The 19,279-nt window shown below is 35.0% G+C and overlaps 1 protein-coding gene and 1 non-coding gene across 5 annotated transcripts in view; one reads left to right on the plus strand and one right to left on the minus strand.

The window, feature by feature from the left end:
- The window catches only part of TBC1D19 (TBC1 domain family member 19), a 156,701-nt gene that overhangs the window by 80,334 nt on the left and 57,088 nt on the right, over positions 1–19,279 (minus strand). For 2 of the 4 annotated variants that reach the window (XM_060011770.1, XM_060011773.2), the window contains exons 5-8: positions 9,401–9,475; positions 8,168–8,231; positions 6,953–6,999; positions 2,954–3,064 (exon numbers count right to left, since the gene is read on the minus strand). In XM_060011770.1, the coding sequence (XP_059867753.1) occupies positions 2,954–3,064; positions 6,953–6,999; positions 8,168–8,231; positions 9,401–9,475 (297 nt within the window). The remainder of the gene's footprint in view (positions 1–2,953; positions 3,065–6,952; positions 7,000–8,167; positions 8,232–9,400; positions 9,476–19,279) is intronic. The other 2 variants (XM_060011771.1, XM_060011772.1) reach the window with 2 other exon arrangements.
- On the plus strand, positions 7,676–7,791 carry LOC132426375 (U5 spliceosomal RNA). Its single transcript, XR_009519669.1, has one exon. It is a non-coding gene; the product is annotated as a U5 spliceosomal RNA (small nuclear RNA).

Here is a 19,279-nt window from a genome sequence, read left to right on the forward strand (position 1 = left end):
CGTGATATACTGACATGCCATGTTTTCTGTCCTGTATCATTTTGCAAATCTAAATGAACCTCGCACCAGGTTTTGGCCTATTGTATCTTGTGAGTGTAGATGTAAATTCAAGCCTGAAATAACTATTGGTGGTCGTAATAAGCACTCATTCCCTAAATTGGCTATTTCTTCTTCTTCTTTTTTTGTTTGTTTATTTGTTTTAGTTTTGACCTATGCCTTTAAAATTGGAAGATTTCAAGTATCTGGAGATCCTAGGCTGGTCAGTTACATTTAGGGTTGAGGCAATTAACGACTGACTGGAAGCTCTGTCTGCAAGAACTGGGCAGAGTGTGGTGGACTTCACTGTGAAGCAATTATAGCCAGCCAGCTATTTTTCTTTTCTTTTTTTCCCCCGCCCCCGGTAAGGGTTCTCCAAATCTCTGTTAACCTTTTCTCTGGCATTCTAAAGTTGGTGGAGGGTGAAGAAGGAGAGACTGGGCAGGCATAGTGGTAGTGGTAGGGGACAAGGGTATTAGTTCACTATTCGGTCAACTTTCACTTAATTCCTCTGTTTTCAATACCGTGCCTCATTCCTGTTCAGCTCTATGTCTGAGGTCACTGAGTTTATAGCCTTTCTGATTCTGTTTCTGTAGTGATTAACACACCTCTGGTCTTCTGTGAGGGAGGAGGAGTCACCGGAATATGCAGGATGAGAAGAGTCCGGGGGTCTTAACCCTTCCTGATACAGACTTTTACACAATCTCCACTTTCAGCCCTATGTCTCCTCAGAGACTCTATAACATGTGGTATCTCCAATTCTTGATCCTTTCCAAAGTTCAAGGGAGAAAAATCATCTGGCTTTTTGTATCAGTCAGAGTCCCGTCAAGAAATAGAAACCATACCAGAAATGTGAACAGGGAAAAACAGAATTAGCAAATGCAGAAAGGAACTATGACTTCTAAGCAGGAGGGTGAACCAAGAAGGAACTAAGAACTCAGGAAAGGGTCCCCCAGTGCCCTCAAGACTGAGATTCGGACTTTTAAGGAGAGGGTATGCCTGCCACAGGAATGTGCAGACCAGAGGTGAAGAAAAACCTTGCCAGAGAGTACAGGCTGGAGCTGGTTGACTGAGGGCTGCCAAGGTGAGTGCTACTGGGTCTTCTGTTTGCTGATCTGCTGGCTTCTGTACATGGAAAGCCCCTTTCTCCTGCTATTGTCTTGCAATGTCCCTCCAGAATCCTCTATTGACAAAGCCTAACATCAAGCTAGTTTGCAAAAAAGAAATGTTTAGAAGGTCCAGCTCCAGTATAATAAAACAGAGCAAAAAAGGCAGATTTGCAAAACTACAATGAAGTATCACTTCACACTGGTCAGAATGGTCATCATCAAAAAGTCTATAAATAATAAATGTTGGAGAGGGTGTGGAGAAAAGGGAACCCTCCTACACTGTTGGTAGGAATGTAAATTGGTACAGCTGTTGTGGAAAACAGTATGGAGGTTCCTTAAAAAACTAAGAATAGAGTTACCATATGATCTAGCAATCCCACTCCTGGGCATATATCAGGAAAAGACAAAAACTCTAATTTGAAAATATATTTGCATTCCAATGTTCATAGCAGCACTATTTATAATAGTCAAGATATGGAAGCAACCTAAGTGACCATCAACAGATGAATATATAAAGAAGATGTGGTATATATATATATATATATATATATATATATATATATATATATATATATAATGGAATATTGCTTACCATAAAAAAGAATGAAATATTACCATTTGCAGCAATATAGATGGATCTAGAGATTATCATACTAAGTGAAGTAAGCCAAAGACAAATATTATATGATATCACTTATATGTGGGATCTAAAAAAATAATACAAATGAATTTATTTACAAAACAGAAACAGACTCACAGACATAGAAAACAAACTTATGGTTACCAAAGGGGGATAAATTAGGAGTATGGGATTAACAGATATACACTACTATATATAAAATAAACAACAAGGATTTACCCTATAGCACAGGGAACTATATTCAATATCTTGTAATAACCTATAATGGAAAAAAAACCTGAAAAAGAATATGTGTGTGTGTATAACTGAGTCACTTTGCTGTACCCCTGAAACTAATACAATATTGTAAATCAACTATACTTCAATTTTTAAAAAAGGTAGATTTGGAGCTGAAAGATAATAAATTGATTACTGTCACACTTGTCATCCATACCTCCCACCTTTTAGAGGCATTAAAGGCTTGACCATCTTCACGTTTGCATCATTCTTCATTCTCCCATCAGCTCTCTATCTTAATACTTTAAAGCTTAGAGTTACAAGTTGTTTCCTACTTTCACCAAAGACAGTATTTACATTTCTGCGCTCCTTATCGTTTTAGGGTAATTAACAAAAGAAGGAGTGATGGTAATTTCTTAACTCCTTTATCAGGAAATCTTCCCACCTTTCTATAATTACTCTATTTTTAAACTAACGACCTTATCAAATTGTGACAGTCTCCAGAGCAAAGACAGCCTTTAACTCATCTTATGTTCTTTTATCTCCCTCAGTGTCTCACCATGTCATGAGCTTAATAAAGGTTGGGTGAATTAAATGAAATGTACATTCTTTAAAAAAAATTTTTATAAAATTCATAATTTGTTTCAATCAGTTTTACAGCCATACATCAGGCACTCAAATTCCAACAAGTTGTCTTATAAATCTATGCTGTTTATTAAAATAAGAAATAAGCAAAAGCATTTATAGGTCAAGGAAAGCTCATCTTTAATCCTACTAGCAAAGCAACTCACTCTCTATACAACATACTTACAATAAAAAAGAAACTTTTCATTTTATTCATTTATTTAATGAGCAGATTGTCCTACTGCTTTAGACATATGCTGCACTAAAATATATTTCTAATAGTTGCCCTCTAAAATATGTTAATTTATTTTTAAATGCCTATACTTACCAATTCAGGGATGTCTTTTACTTTGAGAGGAACTTGGATTAAACCCAAATGAGTCCTGAAACTATGAGAATCACCATTTTCATAATTTGGGTTGCGAAGATTAATTAAAACCTTTAAAAACAAATCCAACATAATTGGTTAGTTTCTTTATTGACTATTTACACTTACAAAATTGGTAGTAATAACCTTAGTATATATCACAAGATTAAAAACTATCTGGGTTATGCATATACTTTAATTACATTCTGAAAACTAAAATTGTATTAAAATGTTAAAATACTATAAATATGTTTTTAATTTAATATTCCAACAGATGATCTACCATATAAAACTAAAAAATTAAAAATTTAGTTAGAAAGAAAAACTTTCTGATGGTAAAAAGAATTGTTTGATTATATTTTACCAGGGAAAATGACAGAAAAATTTAAATTGCTTAATTGTAATATTTGCCAGGAAAAATTTTAGAACCAACTCTAACTCTTTTAAAAAACAGATACTGACAAGGTTTATAGAAAGACAGTGAATAACATCATAAGGTTTTGCCGATAAACCGAACCCAAAGGGAAAAAAAATTTTTCAGAGGCCAAGCTAACAAGAAAGACGGATTTATATATTTTTCAAAATTAACTAGATTAAAAAAAAACTTAGATATTTGCACAGCCTTTACTCTAGGAATCTCACTTCTATCAGTATGATTATGGAAATAATTAAAGCTGTTTGCAGAGACAGTGCAGAAAAAAACATCAAGGAAGTACTGTTCTCTTATAAAACAGAAAAACATGAGACAACTTAAATATTCCATTAGAGGAAATTACCTAAATAAATTATGTTTAATTTGTACAAAATACAGTGTAATATGCCTCAATTAATATCAGAATATGTTTATTAAATTAAAAAGTTACAGTATAGTAGTATTTATTGCTCTATGATGACATTATGAGTAATTTCTGTTTTAAATTTTCTTCTTACATATATTTTCTTATTTTTCTTACAACACACATTTTGGGGAGAGAATAATAATAATTTCAAAAATATTTAAAAATTGAAACTGTTGAGGGAAAGAAACCACCAAGAATCCAAGGAAGGAGATTATAATGACAGAAACACTATCATATCTGAAGAAGGCATTCATAAACTGATAACTAATGGCTGATAAAATGCAATATGCTATAAGGTCAAAAGAGTTTCCTAAAATTGCAAACACTAAATTGAAACTAAAAATATCAAAGGTATTTGTTTAAAAAAAAAGAAAAAAGAAGATTTAGCAAAGAATCAACAGTGTTAAATACAGACTAATATAGAATAACACAATTTTAGTCTAATTACACAAATAAGGCATCATACTTGCATGGGAAACTCAAAAACACAGAATTGAAAAGAAAAAGAAACTATGAATATGTGGGCAATAGAAAAGAGAAAATATTAGAAAAGCAGAAACTATAACTAAGGAAATGATTATAGAAAATTTGCTTGAGTTAAAGAAGAATCTCAGCATGACTAATAAAAGGATCAATTCAGCAACAGTCCTGAAGGCCACAGAACACTATGATTATTAAGGAGAAAACAGTTAAAGACAACCATAAAAAGATTACATGAAATTTAAGTGCTAGAAAAGGAAAGAGTTTGGGAGAAATCTTTAATAAGCTAAGAGAAATAATGCTAGCACCATAAAGGCAGTTTCAAACCAAAGTAATTTTTCTTTAAAGTTAAAAAGATACTGCTTACAATTCTAAAAGGCCTGAAATAATTTCTAACAATGTTCTATGCTGGCAAACTGGTATCAGAGACAACAGGTTCAGAAAAGAAAAAAATAAATAAAATGTGAAAGATTCAATCATTCGTTTACTCATTCACTCAACACGTTTACTGAGCCATGATGTGCTAAGCACTGTTCAACCTGTTGGAGAGAGAACAGTTAAAGATAGGATCAGCTTGCAGCTGCAGCTGGTTTATGGTAGCTCTATCTTATCTTCAGGGTTACCTGGACATCTAGTAGCAACCCTTGGCCAAGATGGGGTAAAATGCGCTAACTAGTCATTTATAATGCGCTATTTAATGTCCCCTGGAGGAACTCCATATCAGTTTATTTACATTGTTTATTGAAAATGTACAGATTGCTGGTTTACATCTGAATTACCAGTGGGGTATAAAAGACCCCTCAGAAAACTTGTGCCTTGACTCCCAAGACCGAAGTATCTTGCATGTACCTTGGAGATTCATAACCCAAAGACAAAGTGCATCCTGTGCAACTGAGAAAGGGGCCTGGGAGATGTGTCTGGAAATTCCCATCTCTTTGTATTTTCTTTCTCTTGCTGAAAGAAAGCCTTATGTGGGTGTATTCTTGTGGGTGAAGTCTTGTTGAGCCTTTTCAATTATCTGACTTGACTCTGTAATTGTTGCAGCAGTGAACAAAACTTCCGTCTAATAGGATAAGGCAGGCAATAAGCCAAATAGAAAAATAGTATGTTATATGATGCTAAATACTATGGAGAAAAACAAAGTAGGAAAGGGCTATAAGGAGTTCCAACCAGGGGAGCCAGGGAAAAGTTTGCTGAGAAGGCAACATTTTTGTGTGTGTGTATGTGTTTGAATTTTTTCCATGAATATTTTTTAATTGAAATAAAAAATAATTGAAATATAGTTGATGTACAATATTATGTTAGTTTTAGGTGTACTACAAAGTGATTTGACATTTGCATACATTGTGAAATGATCACCACAATAACTCTAGTAACCATCTGTACCCATATTATACCCATATAATATCCAATATTATTGACCATATTCTTTATGTTGAGAATGTGACATTTAAGCAAAGAAATAAGGAGTGAGGGGAATGTACACACAAGTATCTGGGGGAAAAGCACTGCAGGCAGAGAAAAGAAGGAGCAAAAGGCCCTCACAAATGGGCGGAAGCCAAGGTAAAGCAAGGAGGCTAAAATAGCTGGAGTAGAACAAATCAGGAGAAAAAGTAATAGGAGATGAACTCAGAGAGGTGGTGGGGTAACAGACCAAGCAGGATATTTTAGGCCACTGTCATGACTTTGGTTTTTAAGTAGAAGGAGATAGGAAGCACCTAGATAACAGAAGAGTGGCTTCTTCAGAATTGTACTTACAAGTCTTCCTCTAGAAACTCTGCTAAGAACAAAAGGACAGATTCTAGGTGGGCAGCTTAGAAGCAGAAAGAGCAATTAAGAGGCTACTGAAATGGTCCAGACAAGAGATGGCTGCTTGGACCAGTGAAATAGGAATGATCCTAGTAAGAAGTGGATGGATTCTGGATATACTTCAAAGGTAAAGCTGAAAGGATTTGCTGATGGATTACATGTAAGGTACAAGAAAAAAAGTGTAATCAAAGAGAGGTGAATTAAAATAATTAGTGAGTTGTAACTGCCTACTGAAGAGTTCCACTTGAATGCTCAATATGCCTCTCAAACTTAAATAAGCTCATCATCTTCACTAATGGACCTGTTTCTCCTCCTGTATTCTCTATCTCAAGGGCAAGTTACCTCTGCCCAGTTACCCAATCTAGACACTTAAAGGTTATCTTTGTTTTTTTTTTCCCTCATGCGCTTTAGATCTAATCAGTTCCCAAATCTTCCTTAAAATCTCTCAAGTCTGTTGAATTCTTTCCATTTTGAATGCTGTTCTCTTAGTTCAGACCTTTATCATGCCTTGCCTGAACTACTAGAACAGGAAGGAAATAAAAAAGGAAACCATTCACTGAGCACCTATATGTGCCAGGAAGCAGGCTACATGATTTACAGTCACTATTTTTTAATCAAATCTTCCTGATTTACTTCCCTCTAATTTTTCCACGCTCCAATGTATTTTCCAAGAGCAATTTCCAAATATAATATAATCATGTTATTCCACCATTTCAGTGGCTCTGGGGCTTTTTACATGGTGATTCCTCTGCCTGGAGATGTTTTTACACCATCATTTCTTTTGCATTTTTACCTCATTAATATATATATATATTTAGCCAATAGAACCTACCTCGAGAAAATCCTTAGGTGCATAAACAGGCCTGAAAAGGCTTAAATCTAGAATTAATAAGATAGATTAAAACAAAATTTCAATTATAACATAAAAATTCTTATTAATAATAAATTGTAATGATTCTTTCATATGTTGCTATGCAGCTAGATTAATTCAAACATTTGCAGAATATCAGTTATTTGTCATACATTGTGTTAAGTATTGAGCCAATAAAAATAAAAAGGTAGTCCCTTCCCTTGACAGCCTAGATGACATACTCTAGAAGAAATAAAGAGTCCCCCCTTTGATAAATTTGTAATAGGTTATTTGTAGTTGAATTGAAAAACAATGTCAGTATAATATGAAAGTTCTATATGAGAACAGAGAATTCTATATGAGAATTCTCAAAGTACTTAGAATACAAACAATGCATTCTTAGTGAATTCCTGTAGTTGTATTGAACTGTTCTCCCTTTTGAACTTCTATAACACACTGCTCCCTTTATTATGGCACAATTTCTTGCCCAGTACCCACCCGCCTCAACTTTCTTTTAAGAAGGAGTAGTGAGGATTATGTACATGTCTACCTAAACAATTTTATATATGTATCTGTTTATCACAGTAAATGCTAGAGTTCTCACTCATTATATGTTTATAAAATTGATTGACTCAATTTTAAACATTAAAATGAACCAAAATAAATTCTTAAAAACATTTTAGAAGTATTAAAACTGTTCCACATATACTCTGGTTTCTCTTCAGATCAAATAAATCGCTTGCCTTTTACTAAAGATTTTCGTGGAGAGAAACAAATCTGAGTGTTTAATAAACTTTTTGAGGCCTTGCTTTGGCAGGGCTAGTAAAAAAAAAACCAAACTTTTCCACATTTAATCCATCTTTAACATCTCAATGTAATTAAAGTTTGAAAAAGATTTGTCTATGAAATCCACTGAATGATTTAATTTACCCTTTTATAAAAATGTTTTCAAATGCTGCTTTAAAAGAAGATAACTGATTTAAATATCCTCAAAATAATGGAGAACACTGACCAAAGTTAGGAATTTTAAACTGCAAAGTAGAAGTTTAAGCAAAAAAAATCAGATGATAGTAAATTAGTGGAGAGGGAAAGTTGCTGTCTTTCCAAAAAAATTGTTAATATTGTTATTTTGGATTCACAATTAAGAAGGCAATTTTTTTTCCCACTACCACATTTTGAAAAGAGTTTTACATATACCTGGCTCATCAGTTCCCATTTCATTCCATTTATTGAGAAGTTCTTTCTGTTCTCCAACTGGCCTCTAAAAAAGGTAATTTTGAAATTGATTTTGTTTTGTGAAGTTAAGCAATGAAGCTGAAAAATAAGAATCAATACCTTATCTAAAAGCTTAAGTAAGCTACCATAACACAAGAAAAAATAATTTCATTACATATGGTTAGCTTCTTAGGGAATTACACTTAAATTACATTATTTAACTATTACATTATACAGTAGTCTCAGTGGCTCAGTTACAATGTGGTGCTAATGAGTCCAAGAATAGAAGGTAAATGATCTGTGCTGGCTAGTAAAATTTCACAGAGAAAAACTGCTCCTCAGCCAGATACTGCATCTCTTACCCCATCCAGCAATCTGAGAAATGCATTGCAAGGGGGACTGGCCAAGAGAGTGTGACTGTGAATCAGTAGCACCATCTTCCTATATGAAAGATGATATATTCTACAATACTACATATTTAGACAGTTTTTCATATAAACTTATCTTTTTTTTTACACCATCCTTCTGGTGCCTTCAGTGACTTGTGCTTGGATATTATCCAAAGTACATTCACTATATCCTGTCCAACAGCAGGAAATAAATAGCAGGTTGGGAGAATGAAGTGAAGAGAAACGTTCTCTCCTACTCATGAGCAGCTATAAAGAATCCAGAATATTTCTCAAGTGGCTTTTCTCTCCTTTTTCACCTCTCCCCTCTCGAAGCCCAGAGTGACAGATAAATGTTGAGTATTAGATCTAAATAGTTGTGCAGAGATGACAAATCATTCAAGTAAGGAGACTAAAGGTAATTAAAATCTTTAAAGTGTATTTATAAGACAAATCTCCAAATCACCTATACTGCAGAGTCTATATTTATTCTCAAGATATAGGTTTATTACAAAAAGCACTACAGCATACATAATAGAAACCTATATAAACTACATCCACATAATTGGCCTTTCACAGATTTTTGTTTCAAAACAAACTGATATACTAGTAATAAAAAAAGATAAATCTGCCTGACAGTTATTTCATGATACTTCCTAGTACTTGATTCACAAAAAAATACTTAAATGTTAAAAGTACTTTCCGTGCTCTCTGGTGACTTAGATGGATGGGAGGGAGGTCCAAGAGGGAGGGGATATATGTATACATAATAGCTGATTCACTTCGTTGTAAAGCAACTATACTCCAATCAAAAAAAAAAAAAAAGTACCTTTCGTGCCAATGGGATACTCAATTCAGTGCACATACTATTTAAACTCTTCAAAATTCTTTTTTCCCAACTTCCCTGAAACATAAGGAACAATCTATTATTATTTCTGGTTAACAGTACCAAAACTGATTTTAAAACATTAAAGATGTTATGAGCTATATAGAAATGGTGAAGTTGGTTGAGATTGGTTATCTTTATTCATTAGTTTACTCAACAAATATTGATTACTGCCTACTATGCGCAGGATACTATCCTTAGAGCTGTGAAGTAAGCTGTGAGTAACAGAAAGTCTCCGTCCTCATGGAACTGACGTTCTAGTGGAGGATGGGAATGAAGATAGACAAAAAAAATAAATCAACAATCAGATGGTGATAAACATTACAAGGGAAAACAGCAGATAATAAAAAGGTAAGTTAGATTTAAGCATTTTATAAATGTTTGATACTCAGGAATCCCATTAATGACCTAGTAAAATAAAATTTTACAGAAATTGTTATATTATAATTTTTCCAAACATGATATTTTACCCTAAATACTTCACCATGAATTTTCTAAGAATAAGAACTTTCTCCTACATAACCACATTACCACTGTCACACCTAAAAACACTAACAATAATATTTCATATTATCTAATATTTAGTCCATATTCAAAAATTTCCAATTATCCCCAAAAATGTCTTTATATTTTTTAAAATCCTGGATCCATTAAAATTGAATGCATTACATTACATTTGGTTGTTCTGTCTCATTCCTTGCAGCTTAATCTAGAGTGCTTTCATCCTTTTCTTTTTCATATCGACTTTTTTGAGGAGTCCAGACCACTCGTCTTTTATGTATCACAATCTGGATTGGTCTTACTACTTTTTCACAGTATTTATTACATTTCTTGTAAACTTGAAATAATAAGTTAATTTTAATGGTCAGTCATAAATGGATTACCCATATATACCATATTTTAGTAAACTATTCTTTTTAATGCCAAGCTAAAATGCCATAATTTTTGGTCTTTTTATTAAAATATGCCTACAGACCACTTCTGACTCACTAAAACCAAAATAAAATAATGCCAAAGCTCCAAAATTTAACCCAAATGAGGAGAAAAGGAGAGAATTATATATTACATTACCCATAAAGGACAGTTACAACCAGACAATAAAAGCAGAATAATAATAGCTCCATTATGTGATTGTTATAAAGATTAAAGTACTTTGAACAGTGACACAATAATGATAATCATTCAATAATTGATAGCTTTTACTACAGCTATCATTATTCAGAGCTTCTTTAATACACATATTTAAATACATTACTCTCTATCTGGAATAAACCCTCCATGCTCTCCTCCCATCCCAACATACTCATTCCTACATTATCTGAATAAATTTTATTCACCTTCCAGGTCTTTACCTCTATTAAGCCTTCTCTTACCTGGCCCCTCATCCCAGATAATATTCGGTACCTTTGCTTATGGGTTCTCACAGCACCTCTTCCTTCACCTATCATAGCACATATCACACTTTGTCTAGCACATAATAAATTCTCAATAATTGAACAGATTTTACCCTAAGTTATGTTGCAAGCATTTAAAAATAATCTGATACAACTGCCTAAGCAATGAATGAATAGGAAAAAAATCATCTATAAGAGGAATACAGAACTGTGTGAAATGCATGAGGCTTAATTTACTAAATATGTAGAAATAGGTTTTCAAGAATAAAAGAATACTCTTAATATATTGCATGAAATACTGCCCATACCGTGTGATCCCACCTCCTTCCCACCCTGGGCAGGTAATCCGGCCCCGCCCCAGCTGTGGCCCCTGGCTGCAGAGAAGTCTGAAACGCAGGTGCCCTGCCAGGGCCTGAGTGGCCATCCCCCCCACCGCCGGCAGACCCGGAGCAGCCTGTATAGGGGACACAGGTTCGATCCCTGTCCAGGAAGATCCCACATGCTGCAGAGCAACTAAGCCCGTGCACCACAACTACTGAGCCTGAGCTCTAGAGCCCATGAGCCACAACTACTGAAGCCCATGCTCCAGGAGCCCATGCTCCACAACAAGAGAAGCCACTGCAATGAGAAGCCCGCACACCACAACGAAGAGTAGCCCCCGCTCACCACAACTAGAGAAAGCTCATGCACAGCAACAAAGACCCAAGGCAGCCAAATAAATAAATAAAATTAATAAAAAAATTTTAATTGCATGAAATACCCCCAAAACGAATTCCATTTACTGGCTTATTTTCAATTCTTTCTCTTTTCTTTTCTTTTTTTTTAACTGTAAAAAGTTCTCTTAGATCCAAGACTTAAAATACATTTGGGTACATTATTCATGACCAAACTTTAATTACTGCAATATAACCCACTTCCACCCTCAACATCCTTATCCCCAATTTATCTAGATAAATCTTATTCAAGGTTCAGATCTCAGCTTAAAAATAATTTCCTCTAATAAGCCTTCTGTCACTTACTCCCCCAACTCCAGATTGTTGGGGGAGCAGGTATGAGAAAGTTTAATTTAAAAAACTGTAATTTTAATTCAGCCATTACTATAAAACTAAAATTTGCATAAGATTAAAAAGTCAGTCCCTGAATTTGTATTACTTATCCTATTATATAAAGAACTAAATTTCTAGCTATTGAATTATGATTCCAAAAATTCTCATTTTCAACCACTAATAAGAGGGCTCTTGAGTTGATAAAAAGAAAATAACTCTAAGATATAAAAACAAAATTAAAGTTACAAGAGACAGCAATGTGTGGCTTATACACAGTGCATATTTTCAAGACTGCAATACACCATTTTAATACAACATAAAACCTACTAAAAACTCAAACATGAAGACCATTTAAAATAGAATGATACTTTCTGTAATTATACCTTGATAAGATATTCTGAAACATGTTTACCTTATCCTTTAAAAAATTATTCTAACAAAACATCTCTCCAGGTGTTTTCAATAAAGTACAATTTCAAGTGATTAATCATAGTTCTCCTAAATGGATATCCCACTTTACCAAGTATTTCAACTTACCAAATTTAAATTTAATGTTACATGTAATATACAGAGAAACTAGTTAAGAAAAAAGTTACAAAGAAAAGAAATTAGATATTAGAAGAAAGCATTCTGAATGAAAATAATTTAGGAAACAGAGCTATGTGATTTTCATTTGTTTACATGTGTTATTTTATTAATCCTGTGAGATATGTATCATTACCCTCATTTTACAAATAAGGAAACTTTTTAAAAGAACACCTGAGAGTAGAATGGAAAAGAATATTAAGAACTGAAGCAATGCTGCACAAAGTTTTACTCAATTATTTTTTCTGTGCTCTGCAACTAAAGCAGAAACTTGGAAATGGGGACTTCCCCGGTTGTCCAGTGGTAAAGAATCTGCCTTACAATGCAGGAGATGCGGGTTTGATCCCTGGTTGGGGAACTAAGATCCCACATGTCAGGTGGCAACTAAGCCCGCGCACCACATCTACTGAGCTCGCCCGCCTCAGCGAGAGAGCCTGCGTGCCACAAACTATAGAGCCCATGCACTCTGGAGCCCACGTGCCACAACTACAGAGCCCACATGCTCTGGAGCCTGTGCACCACAACTAGAGAGAAACCCATGCACCACAACAAAGAGCCCATGAACAACAACGAAAGATCCCGCATGCCGCAACTAAGATCTGATGCAGCCAAAAAAAAAAAAAAAGGAAACTTGGAAATGATCCAGAAGAGAAGAACAACTTAAAACTGAGAGAAGGAAAGAGGAAAAGGATGTTCAATTCAGAAAAAATCAAATTTTTATGGCTAGAAAAGGGGGAAATGAGGTGTAACAGCTGAGTTTTCAAATAATGAAAAGACATAGATTCAACAAATGTTTATTGTGCACCTATTAAACACATGTCACTAAAAGATGAAAGCATCCCTGTAGTGAGGGTGGGGAGGATAAGACAGAAACAAATAATATAAGCTGCAAAAAGTTCATAAGGGCTACACCAGTCTATATGTCATAAACCAAAGAAAACATAAAACAATAAGCAAGCAATAGGAAGCCAGGTATATCAAAACTTCTAGTTGACAACAGAACACATACCACTTCCTTGAAAATCCTAAAAATAATGAAAGAAAAGCGACCCCAGTGGTTGGCCACTTCCCTACTCCCTGTTCCATATCTATGGCAAGGTTGGCAGGATTTTTCCAAGGTACGCCTTGCAAGAACTTCAGTCAGATGGTCAGAAGTCATTTCATAGAAGTCTTGGATGGTCAGAGAAATCATTTGCTCAGACATCAGAAATAGTAATAGGATTTCCTGACAATGAGGACAAATCCAAGATGAAGCAAGCGGCTGCTTTTAAGCTGGGTCATCCTTTAGGTCATCCTCAAGAACTCTAATCTTGAGTAAGTGGTATTCATTCATTCCTTTGTCTCACTGACTAACATGTACTGAATGCTTTCTATCTATAAAGCACAAAGCTCAGACCAGTGAGTAAATGTTATAAGGAGCATGTAACCATTTAACACAAGCAAGAAACTTTCCAGCAAGTAAGAAGACTTAATCAAAATGGGTTAAGTCAGTGAAATTGTGAATTCCCTGTTTCCAGAAGCTCTCCACCAAAAGGAGACAAACTCTAGAGGTTGGACTGGATAAATGTGAAGGTCCACTTTAGCTCCAGTTTTACAGATACTTAATTTTTCTCAGGTCCTATTTCTGGAGGTGAATAAATAAGCTCTAAGTCTCAAAACTAAATGCTCAAAAAAAAATCATAGTTATTTCTATGTTATTATTTAAGTAAAAATTTCAGTGTGTACCTAGCACCAAAAAAAAGTAGAAGTAGCAAATAAGTTATTGAAAAACGACAGTGCATTAATACAAAATAAGAAGAAAGTAATAGTTTCTACCCCAAAGACTTATAAAATAAAGATCTTTTAAAATGTTGTTTAAAAGGAAAATGAATGGCATTTTACATTTAAAATGTTTAAATAGGAAGACATTACCTTTTACCTAAACCCATATCCTCTCTAAATGAAATTATTGTTGCATTCTAATCAGTTTCCCTAATAATTGGAATCTATGGTATTAACTCAAAGTATTTCAAGAGTTTTATAAATACAGTAGTTTCTAAGCCATGAGAGGCAAAAGATTCACAAAAGAACTGCAACTGTATTGAAATCTTTAAATGGGTATTAACTATCACCTTGTTACTTTTTCATAGTCATGAAAATAAATAAGAAGTCATTAAAAAATACATAATAAATATATAACACGCAAACAACTATAAAATTATAAAGTTTAAAATTACTTTCTTCACCTTGAAAAGAATAAAGTAAAACAAAATAATAATCATCCAGCTATCTAATGGAAAAAAGTTTTAGTAATTCTCCGATTATAAAAGTAACACATTTATTCAAGATAGTTGGAAAAACAATAATATGTAAAGAATAAAATAATAAATAAGCACTCATAGATTTCAATCAGCCAAAATAACCACTGTTACCATTTTATTCTCTTCATTGTTTTCTATGCATGAATGTGTACAATTGAGATGTATATGTGTGTATGAATATACACACGCATATATATACGTTTAATTAAAGCAGAATTATTTTGTTTTTATAGTTTGCTTTTCCATTTAAGATTATATCATATGCAATTTCCCATGTCATTATGTTTCTTCAAAAATGTCATTTCTGATGCCTGTATAACATTGTCTTTTGGAGTTTCCATGTTATATTTAAGCAGGCCCTATTGCTGTTCGTTTAGATGCCTTAAAATTTTTTACTATTATCATGAACATGAATTTCTGTGTTTCTCTGATTCTTTCCTTTAGGGTCTGAGAAATGAAATTACTAGGGATAAGGGTATGAATATTTTCTAAAAGGGAATACTTTGCAGTTTTTGATTATTCAATTCATTCATTATTTTAAAAAAATATCTATTGAGCGTCTACCATGGGCTAGGCACTATGCCAGATGTTGCAGATACAATTGTGAAAAGAGAGACACTGGCCCTGCTCCACAGAATCTAGTGATGATACAGACAACCCAAGTATTGTGGTGGGAAGTATAGGGTGCCTCCCATGTGGAAGATTGGAGAAACAGGATAAATATCTGAGTATCTGAGAACTAGGGGTCAGAAGTCCTTCCCAAAGAAACTATCATCTAACACAGGACCTGAAGAATATGCAGAAGTTAGCCAAAAATATGTGGGATTTGAGGGTAGGCAGTTTTGGGTAGAAGCAACAGCATGAGCACAGGTTCTCCTGCTGGGGAACAACTGAGGAGATCAAGGATGACTAGAGAGAGAGAACGTACGTGTGTGGAAGTGGGCATGGGAGTGGCAGTAGGGGGAGGGACAGTGTGAGGAGGCAAAAGATGAGACCTGAACAGTAAAAAAGGGGCAAGATCACTTATAGCCTTTTAAGCAAAAGTAAGGAATTGGAGCTCTATCCTAAAAGTCTTAGAGGTTTTAAGAAATGGAGTGACAATACAGAAGGCAGAAAGTCCAGTTAGGAAGGGGATGTGAATTGAACTAATATAAAACTAGCAAAATTCTCATTTTTGCTAAGGTTACTCGATTGACAGTGAATAGGATAAATTCAACCACGCAGCACATCTTGAGTTTGTCTGGGCATTTCTGGACTGGATACAGAAATAGGCTAAATATCGTCAGGTAGTGTAGATTCTGGAGCGGCTGTCCAGATTCAAATTCCAGGTCTTCCACTGAGTAGTTTGGTAAAGTTGGCCCCATCTAAGACCGTAAGAGTGACTCATTTCATAGAGTCAGCATAAATATTAAATGAGTGAATACTTGTAAAGCACTAGAATGGTACCTGGCACGTAATTAGAGCTCTATGTGCTTACTACTATTATCTCACAAGAAAACTTATGCACTTATATTTATCACACTGCATATAAGTTTCTTCAAATATTGCTTCCTGTGAAAGGTGTAGTAAAATAGTTCCCAAAGTATTTTACATGGAAATAGATTACATAAGTTTGAACACTAGATTAAATAAAAATTAAACGGTTTCTTTATTGCAGAACCTCTCTGAGCTGTTAACATGCCAAAAGAAATTGTAAGCAACAAAATTAAGGAGTATTAGATTTAAAAAAAGTATAAAATAAATATCCATGAGTCCCTATTGATAAAAATAAATGACTGAATAAATAAATAAATGGGGGAGAGGAGACAACTCTTCCATGAAGAAGAATTCCAAATAATTTCTGTAGATACTCCCCCCCTCAGGGAGGTGGAACATAACTTCTCCTCAAGTGTGGACCATGACTTCCTTCCAGACGGTACAGTATACATACAAAGGGTAGGGGGGGGAAGAGTAGCTTTACAGTGGAAAAACCTCACAAATAATACCTCAATCAGGCAATCAAGGTCAACATCAACAGTGATATATCATACTGATAGTATATACCATGATATAATCTAATGACTATAAATGGCATTTTATATCTGTGATCTTCCTCCAAAAAACCCACAACCCTAGTCTAATAATGAGAAAAACATCAGACAAATTCCAAGAGAGGGATATTCTACAAAATACCTGACCAGTACTTCTCAAAACTGTCAAGGTCATCAAAAACAAGGAAAGTCTGAGAAACTGGCATAGCCAAGAGGAGCCTAAGGAGACATGACAACCAAATGTAATGTGGTATCCTGGATGGAATCCTAAAACAGAAAAAGGATATGAGGTTAAAACTAAGGAAATCTGAATCAAGTATAACTTTAGTTATTAATACTGTATTAATATTAGTTCACTAAGTGTAACAAACGTACCATAGTAATGTGAGATGTTAATAGGGAAACTGGGTACAGGTTCCATGGGAACTCTCTGTACCGTCTTCTCAATTTTTCTGTAAATCTAAAACTCTTGTAAAAAATCAAGTCCACTAAAAATAATAAATTGTGATTCACCAAGAGGAAAACAATGTGTACTTCCATCCCCAAACTTATTTGTCCCTGGAACCCCCTTTTATGGAGTATCTCTCAGGGCTAGGATTCTGTACAAAACACTCTGGAAAATGCTGATGCAGTATAAGGAGCCTCTTCCCCTCATCAGCCCAGAAAACTTCCTAGCCATCTTCCCTATAGCACATAGCACTTTCTACCTTATGTTATAGGTACATATGTCCAAGTCTTATTTCAATTATTAAATCATGAAGTTACCTGAAGGCAGAATCTGTATCTAATTTATTTCTGAATCTTCACAGCACATAGCAGAGTGTCTTCTACTCGTAGGCATTCAGTAAATATCTTTTAAGTAAATATTGTAATAATTGCTAGAAAGGATGGTAAATGCCTTTACTTATTGATTCATTATAAACTTACTAAGCTCCTGCTACATAAAGGTCAGTATACTAGAGGTAACAGTTACACAAAAGTTTTTAAAAATTGTTACTGCTTTCCAGAGGCTTATAGGAAAAGACAGAAAGATGCGTACAGAAATTACTATAATAGAATGCAATTTGTGAATGAAGGCCATGAAATGACAGTGTGCTACAAGAGTGCAAAAGAGGGAGAGATCCTTTCAACAGGGTAATAACAACGTCAGAGAAGAGACGCCATCTGAGTTGACACAAAATAGATGGGATTTACATAATGTAAAGCAGGCAGAGGGCTTTCCATGACAGGAAAACAAAGTAAGTGTTAAAGATGCAAGAGGAAAGGCAAAATGATTCACTTGGAATGGCACAAACGGCAGTTATAAGACAGCAGAGACTGATAAAGTGGAAGGAGCAGCCGGGGACAGATAGTAAAACTCTTAAATGGTGGGCTGTGGAGTAGAAACGTCATTTGTTAGGCAATTGGCAATCACTGAAGGTCTGTTAGAAGGCAGTGAGACACATTATAAGGGTTCATCTGCTTGAGGTTAAAGTTAATAGAATTGAAGGTACATAAGGAGAAAGACAGATTGAAAGTTGGTAGTTATAAAAGTTAGTAGTGAGGGACCTTCAAGATGGCAGAGGAGTAAGAGGTGGAGATTACCTTCCTCCCCACAAATAGATCAAAAATACATCTACATGTGGAACAACGCCTACAGAACACTTACTGAACATTGGCAGAAGACCTCAGACTTCCCAAAAGGCCTGAACGAGCAAGAGCCCGCTAATCAGCCGCTGTTTTAACCCTGTCCTGTCTGGGCAGGAACAGATGCCTGAGGGCGACCCACACACAGACATGGGGCCAAAACCAAAGCTGAACCCCAGGAGTTGTGCGAACAAAGAAGAGAAAGGGAAATTTCTCCATGCAGCTTCAGGAGCAGCAGATTAAATCCCCACAATCAACTTGAGGTACCCTGAATCTGTGGAATGCCTGAATAGACAACATCCCAAAATGGAGGCGGAGGACTTTGGGAGCAACTGTAGACTTGGGGTTTGGTGTCTGCGACTGACTTGTTTCTGATTTTTATGTTTATCTTAGTTTAGTTTTGAGCGCTTGTTATCATTGGTAGATTTGTTTATTGGTTTGGTTACTCTCTTTTTTAAAATTATTATTTATTTTAATAATTTTACTTATTTTTTTTTTTAATTTATTTTTCTTTCTTTTTTTTCTCCCTTTTCTTCTGAGCCATGTGGCTGACAGGGTCTTGGTGCTCCAGGCCATATCAGGCCTAAGCCTCTGAGGTGGGAGAGACAAGTTCAGGACACTGGACCACCAGAGACCTCCTGGTCCCATGTAATATCAATCAGCGAGAGCTCTCCCAGAGATCTCAGTCTCAATGCTAAGACCCAGCTCCACTCAACGGCCAGCAAGTTCCAGTGCTGGATGCCCCATGCCAAACAACTAGCAAGACAGGAACACAATCCCACCCATTAGCAGAGAGGCTGCCTAAAAACATACTAAGTTCACAGACACCCCAAAACACACC

This window comes from Delphinus delphis, chromosome 5 (genome assembly GCF_949987515.2).
Source record: "Delphinus delphis chromosome 5, mDelDel1.2, whole genome shotgun sequence".
Classification (NCBI taxonomy): domain Eukaryota; kingdom Metazoa; phylum Chordata; class Mammalia; order Artiodactyla; family Delphinidae; genus Delphinus; species Delphinus delphis.